The sequence below is a fragment of the Bison bison genome, unplaced genomic scaffold, assembly GCF_000754665.1.
Source record: "Bison bison bison isolate TAMUID 2011002044 unplaced genomic scaffold, Bison_UMD1.0 scf7180017864492, whole genome shotgun sequence".
NCBI classification, from domain to species: Eukaryota; Metazoa; Chordata; class Mammalia; order Artiodactyla; family Bovidae; genus Bison; species Bison bison.
The window spans coordinates 6,410,483-6,418,214 of record NW_011495051.1 but is presented as its reverse complement, the minus strand read 5'-3'; the positions used below and the strand labels follow the sequence as shown (position 1 = coordinate 6,418,214).

General features: G+C 49.4%; 1 protein-coding gene across 1 annotated transcript in view; it reads right to left on the bottom strand.

The window, feature by feature from the left end:
• Positions 1-6,929: 6,929 nt before the first annotated feature.
• CLEC4G (C-type lectin domain family 4, member G) overlaps positions 6,930-7,732 on the bottom strand; it is a 3,574-nt gene continuing 2,771 nt past the window's right edge. Inside the window, exon 9 of the mRNA XM_010828283.1 lies at positions 6,930-7,473. Within this exon, the coding sequence (XP_010826585.1) occupies positions 7,335-7,473 (139 nt within the window). The 3' untranslated portion in view covers positions 6,930-7,334. The remainder of the gene's footprint in view (positions 7,474-7,732) is intronic.

Sequence of the window (7,732 nt, the reverse complement as noted above, 5' to 3'; positions counted from 1 at the left end):
AAAGTGGGAATACGGACAATGCCCCCACGTAGGTTTTCGTGTGCCTAAGTCCTGCGCAGTAAAAAAAAAAAAGGTGTCTTCCGCCGCATAGAGAGAAGTCCGCCATAAATGGGAGCCCTGTTGGCGTTATTTCCTGAAACATGTTGCTGTTGCGTATCTCCCATTATTAATAGCTCCCCTCCCCAACACGCACACTCAAAGCGCAAAGGCTCTTAGAGCAAACTCCCCACAGCCAGCAGGACCCTGTGCGGCTGGCACCTTCCCCATTGCACCGCTCCCACTGTATTCAGCTCCAGCCACACCAGCACGCTTTTCTGGTTTTTGAGCCCTTTGGGCTGGTCGTTCCTCATCCTTCAGGTCTCTGCTCTCCGAGGGAAGTGGTCCCGGCTACACCGGTCCCTAGCCTCTCAGCCCTTCAATGGTCTTTTAGTCTTGTAGAGACGTGAGAGTTGAACCATAAAAAAGACTGAGCGCTGCAGAATTGATGCTTTCGAACTCTGGTACTGGAGAAGACTCTTCAGAATCCCTTGGACTGCAGGGAGATCAAACCAGTCAATCCTAAAGGAAATCAACCCTGGATATTCACTGGAACACTGATCCTGAAGCTGAAGCTCCAATACTTTGCCCACCTGATGCGAAGAGCCGACTCATTGGAAAAGACCCTGATAGAAAGATTTCATGCAAGAGGAAAAGGAGACAACAGAGGATGAGCTGGTTGGATGGCATCACTGATTCAATGAACATGAGTTTGAGCAAACTCCAAGAGATAGTGAAGGACAGGGGAGACTGGTGGGCTACAGTCCATGGGATTTCGAAGATTTGGATATGACTCAGTGAGTGAACAACAACACCCCTGCCCCGAAACATGTGAATGAGTCTGGTTTGCTTGTTCCTTTGCTTGTTCCTTGCATGGTGCCCTGTTGGAACAGGAGTTCCAGGAGGAGAGGTGCTCTGCCTGTTGTCACCACAGTGTCCCCAGCCTGTGGCTCAAGGCTAGGCACACAGTGGGTGCTTTACAGGCATTGCCTCTGCACGAGTTTCTTATGACTACTGTGAAGAATTACTGTAAACCACTTGGTTTTAAACAACATGTATTATTGTGCAGTTCTGGAGGTCAGAGCCTAACACTGGTCTCACTGGCTAAAATCAAGGCACTCACAGAAAGGCCCTCCTTCTTTTGGCCACGTGGTGGGGCCTGTGGGATCTTAGTCCCCATAGCACCCACCCCCACACTCCCCCCCTCCACCGCCCCCTGCCAAGGATGGAACCCGTGGCCCCTCTGCAGTGGAAGCACAGAGTCCTAAACACTGAACCACTAGGGAAGTCCTGCCTTTTTGATGTTCTAGAAAGAATCCATCCTCTTAACCTTTTCCAGCCTCTAGAGCGCCCCACCCACCCACCACATTCCTCGGCTTGTGGTCCATCCCTCCATCTGTGAACCAAACAGTGCAGCAGCTTTCCACATTCTCTGACTCCGCCTTGGTGGTCACATCTCCTTCTCTAACTCTGATCCTCCTGCTGTTCTCAGTCATGTCCGACTCTTTCTGACCCCGTGGACTGTAGCTCAACAGACTCCTCTGTGCATGGGATTCTCCAGACAAGAATACTGGAGAGGGTTTCCATTTCCTCCTCCAGGAGATCTTCCTGACCCAGGCATCAAACCTGCGTCTCCTGGGACTCCTGCATTGGCAGGCAGATTCCTTACCTCTTGAGCCACCTGGGAAGCCCCACTGATGCTCCTGCTTTCCTCTTATAAAGGCTCTTGTGATGACACTGGGCCCATCTGGGTCATCCACGATCATCTCCCCAACTTCAGATCTTAATCTCACCTCAAAGTCCCCTTCACTCTGTAAGGTTCCTTATTCAGAAGTTTCAGAGACTAGAATGGGGACATCTTTGGGGATGTACCGACCACAGTACCCAAGGAGATGAGGGTTTTTATTATTGTTCCCACTTGACAGATGCAAAAACTGAGGCTCGGGGAGGCAGTGTCACGTGCGTAGGCTCACCCTGCGACTGAGAGGCAAGCAGTGTGGCCTTTCTGCCTGTGTCTGGGAAATCCATCCATTTGAGCCATCTGTGAGTGGGTGTGGGGACATAGGAGAGGCAAGAGTTGGGCATGGGGCAAGGTGAGGTGGATGGGCAAGGGGCTGCCAAGGGGGCCAGAGGAGTGTGTGTTCTGTCCTAGCCTGGGGGCTTCCCCGGACACCCCAGCCAATCTGGTAAGATGCCCCAGGGATTCCTGGGGGTTTCCTGGAAGTTCAGGGAGTGAGATTGGAAAGGACAGGCTATTCTGTCCCAAGGTCACTTCCTTGGAAAGGGGGGTGATGGATAGGGCTGTTCCATGCAGGAAGCTCTGGCTGGGCTGCAAGGTCACCTCTGACTTGCTGACTCAGCCCTGGACAGTGAGTCATGTGGTTGCACAGGGGTCGTTGGTAGGGACACCTACTGGGAAAGGATAAGAAGGTGGCCACAAGGGTTCTCTTCTGCCCTGAACCCCCTGCTTCCCAGCACAAGCCCTAACGCATCCTTAGGCTAGAAGGGCAAGGAGCAGGGGACTGTGTTTCCAGAATGTTCCACCTCCAATCTCCCCATGTGGACTCACCACCTTCTATCTCGCCTCACCATCTCCTCCTCTCCTGGCCAGACTGTGAGCCCCAGGAAGGCAGCAGCCACAGCCTGAACCCCAACATTTCATTATGACCATTTCTAAGCATACAGAAAGCTTGAGTTTTAGAATGAAAACCCATCCTTAGATTCTACAATCAACATTGTCTCGATTTGCTTGATTATCTGCCTCTTCTAGAGCTTCATATAAATGGATTCATAGAGTCTATACTATTGATATTTTGTGGGTGGCTGCTTCTGCTCAGCCTAAGATTTTTTAGATTCCTTCATGTCCCTTGCTGCTGACCTCTTGTTTTCCACTGTAACTCCAGTGCCTGATGTATTATAAGTGCACAAGAAATGTTTCTGGGTGAGAAAATGATTGCATTAAATTAATGAATGAAATTGCTCCTTGTTCACGGAGACTTGCTCTTCCATCATCTCTCCTCTCTCCAGCTTCTCTCTGGGGCCAACCTCCTCCTTGGTCTGCTGAAGCACCATCTATTGTCATCTCCAGAAGACCTCCCTTTGTGGTGCAGTAACCACCCTTCTATCTGTCTCTGGGTGAGTGGGTGAGTGCCATTCCAAATAGCAGAGACCCCCTCCCCCACTGCCTGCTTCCCAGCCCCCCAGTCTCATCTTCCTGTGAAAACACGTGTTATCAGGCACGTGTCAACCCGTGCTTCCTGCCTTCCCACAATATCAGCTTCAGTTTCCACCCTCACTTCCGGCCCTCCTGCTTTTCTCTAGATAAGCCCCTCCACCTGATTCTAGAACTGCTGAAGACTCTGTTGGGTCAAAAGTACCCTCAGGCTTCCCTGGTGGTCCAATGGTTAAGAAATCACCTGCAAAGTGCAGGGGACATGGGTTTGATGTCTGGTTCAAGAAGATCCTCCACATGCTTCGAGGCAACTAAGCCCCTGTGCGCCACAACTACTGAGCCTGTGCTCTAGAGCCTGGGAACCACAAGTACTGAAGCCCGCACACCCTAGACCCTGTGCTCTGCAATGAGAAGTCCAAGCACCTCAATGAAGAGTAGCCCCTGCTTGCCGCAACTAGAGAAGCCTGTGTGCAGCAATGAAGACCCAGCACAACCAAAAATCAAATAAATATATCTTTAAAAAAATACCCCTCTTCCAGCTACCGCAGGCTTGAGACATTGCTGAGCATTGGGGGTGCAGAAATGGTGCAACCACTTTGGAAAACTGTTTGGCAATTTCTTATAAAGTTAATCCTCACCTATCTGACCTACTCCCAGGTATTTGCCCAGGAGAAGTGAAAACTTAAATCCATAAAAACATTGTTCATAGCAGCTTCATTCATAGTCTCATATTGGAAACAAGCCAAACATCTGTCAACAGGTGACTGGATACACAGAAGGCAGTCCAGCCAGCCAATAGTTAAATGATCTGCAATGAAAAGAAACAAACTTCAGGGATTTCCCTGGTGGTCCAGTGGCTAAGAATCTAGCATGCAATGCAGGGGATGTGGGTTCAATCCCTGGTCAGGGAACTAAGACCCCACATGCTTCAGGGCATACTGAGCCTAATGAGCTGCAACTAGAGTCCCAACACCAAGCCCAACTAAGACCCGTTGAAGCCAAAAATAAATAAATATTTTTTTAAAAAAAGAAACAAATTACAGCACTCTACACTGTATGACTCAGTTTATATGGCATTTGAGGAAAGACAAATCTAGTCAATACTGATGGAAAGCAGGTCCTGGTGGCCTGGGGGAAGGAAGAGGATGAGGACTGACAGGGAAGGGACAAGAAGGAATTTTAGGGGCTGATGGAGATGTTCTATATCTGCAATACAGTGGTGGCTACACAGTTGTATACAGTCCTCAAAACTTGTTAACTTGCGAATAAGTGCATTTAAAATAAAAATTGGGGGTAATTCCCTGGTGGTCCAGTGGTTGGGATTTCTCATTTCCATTGCAGGGAGCATGAGTTCAATCCCTGATTGGGGAACTAGGATCCTACAAGGTGGGCAGCTTGGTGGAAAAAAAAATAAATGAAGTGAAAATAAAAATTTTGAAATAGTGGAGAAATACACATAAGATGAAATTCACCATGTTAACCACTATTTTTTACATTTTTCAGCGTTTTATTAAAAACATTATGAAATGTTTCATAAAATTTTATGAAATGTATTATATGTAGGATGAATATATTTTGTGATGAAAAAGAGCTACCTCCATCCAAACATTTCTTCTTTCCTTGTAATCATACCACATTAACCATTTTTAAGTGGACACTTCAGGAGTGTTAAGTATATTCACACTGGGGACTTCCCTGGCGGGCTGGTGGTTAGGCCTCTGTGGTTAGAGGACCTAAGATCCCCAGTGCTGCCAAAAAAAGTATATTCACATTGTTCTGTAACAGATCTTCAGAATTGTTTCTCCTGCAAAACTGAAACTCTGTATCCATTAAGCAGCAGTATTTGTCCTTTGTGAGTGGTTTATTTCACACAGCATACTGTTATAGTATGTGTCAGAATTTCCTTCCCTTTTCAATGCTGAATAATATTCCATTGTATGGATGAGCTTGTTTGGTTTATCCATTCATCCATTGGTGCACACTTGGGTTGCTTCTACCGGTTGGCTATTGTGAATAATGCTGCTATAAACATGGGTATGCAAATATCTTTTCAAGAGCCTGCTTTCAGGACTTTGCCGGTGGTTCAGTGATTAAGAATCTGACTGCCAATACAGGAGACATGGGTTCAATCCCTGGTCTGGGAAGATTCTACAGGCTGTGGAGCAGTTGAGCCCTTGCACCATGACTACTTAAGCCTGTGAGCCCTAGAGCCTGTTCTCTGCAACAAGAGAAGCCACCCCAATAAGAAGCCTATGCACTGTAACTAGAGAAAACCTGTGTGCAGCAACGAAGACCTAGTCCAGCCAAAATTTTTTTAAAGAACCCACTTTCAATTCCTTTGAATATCTACCCAGAAGTGAAATTGCTGGGTCATATGGAGTTTCTGGAGGGACCCTGATCCTGGTGACCTTGATTTCATCCCAGTGAAACTAATTTTGACCTCCACAAGTGTAAAATAGCTGTATATTGTTTCAAGCCACCAAGCTGGTGGACATTTGTTACAGCAGCAGTAGGACGCTCATACACTCTCCCTAGCTGACTACCCGGAAATCCATCAGTCTGACCAACAGTCCGCTAGGTACGATATCTGTCCAGAAGTTCAGACAGTTCCTGGGCAAGGTCAGTGCCTTGCTCTGGGCTGCAGTTTAGAGGATTCAGAGACAGGTTGAGGGGGTTCCTGGTTACAACAATGAAAGATTCCCCCTGGTCAGGGAGTTTCGGTGCTGATCCCTCCTCTTCCTGTTCAGTGGATGCTCTCAGGGCTGGGCAGCTTAGTTCTGGACTCAGCTTTGCACTGAACTAAATGCTGCTAGCCTGTCACTCCCCTCAGTTGCACAGTTGGACTTGTCTCCACTGGAAAACCTGGGAGAGCCTCCAGGTCCCCGGGACAGGAGTGCTGGGTAAATTCAGATAAAAAGTCCCCAGTTGATAAATTCAGGCTGTGTGCTCCTCACATTCCCCCAACCTCGAAATGGGCTCAGCAACACCCTCTATCTGCAAAGCCCTCCCTTCCCAGCTCCATTGCCAGAGTTGAAATCCCATTGTTTTTCCAAAGTCCATCTTTTCTGGATATATTTCCTGAACTCCCCACAGGACCTGGGGTGCCCGAGACAGAAGGAGTCTGCTCATCAGATCCGAGCTGCCCCTCTCCCATCTCTGTGTCAGGGCCTGTGTCAGGCTACCTATAATCTCAACAGGGTGACAGTGTCCTCAGGGAACTGGGCCAGCACGGCAGCATCTCAGCAGAGTCCCTCTTCTGGGGACACAGGAGACTCCTCCATGTATTCCTCAATCTAGTCACTGGTCACATTGTCCCAGAGCGTAGGGACAGGGTCTGGCTTATTCCTGTGTCCCCAAGGCTCTACAACCCCCCTGGCCCAATGCAGCTTACACACTGGGTTTCAGGTGTGGGGGGAGGGGAATCATCAGGCCCTGGAGGCTTCCCAGGTGGCTCTAGTGGTAAAGAATCCGCCTGCCAATACAGGAGACACAGGAGATGTGGGTTCAATCCCTGGGTCGGGAAGATTTCCTGAAGAAGGAGATGGCAACCCATTCCAGTATATTGCCTGGGAAATCCCATGACAGGAACCTGGCGGGCCACAGTTCATGAAGTGGGAGTCAGACACACATGCATGCACACGGGCCCCTGAGGTCAGGGTCACTCACATGAATTACATCAGAGTCTCTGAGATAAAGCTTAGATCAGAGGCAGGAGCCAAGATTCATTTTCTCATTTATTGATGCTCCCTGGGGCTGCCAAGAAGGTTCACAAAATCCCCTATCTTTGAGGCAGCTCACCTGGGGTAAAAAAGCAAGTAAATCAAACAGCTCCATCCCTGAGTTGCGGGGCCTTGGTTAGGGAGGGAGATGGGGGTCAGATCACGGGTCCAAGGAACTCAGATTTTGGAGCGGGAGCAGACTTGTTGAGGTCCATGGGCGAGGGGTTGCAGCGAGGTTGGAGCTAAAGTCTCCCCGTGCAGTTACTGGCTTGGACTGTGGGTGGCACCATGGTTCTTGCTAGAGTTGGGTGGGGAAGGGATTTACGGTGGTGGGCGGAGCCAGGAAGGTGAGCGGCTCAGGCGATGGGACAAGTGCCAGTGGGCGCGGCTCTGGGCCAGGGACAAGGTCAGCAGCTGAGCCTCTTCTCACAGATCCAGTTGTCGTTCTCGTTGTCACATGGCGCGTCGTTCCACATCCCCGTGCGGAGCATCATGATACAATCCTCGCGCCCCATAGAGTCGTTGGGCTCCCCCCGATTCCAGTGGCTGCAGTGGTTTGGCAGGGGAGAGGGGGTGTTGCTGAAAAGCTAGGACTTTCCGAGTTCTAGCCTGTTTAGTACTTGGATCTCACATCCTGAGAATTAACCTGAGTATGCACCTCGGTGTATAACTTTCTCAGCCCAGAATTTAACCCTAGTCAGTTCCTGGGGTCTGGCCCGCCCAGCCCTAAGGAGACCCTATGACCTGGCCGAAGCATTTCCCCTAGGATCCGAACGGTCAGCCTCCCCAGGTCCCTTCTCTCACC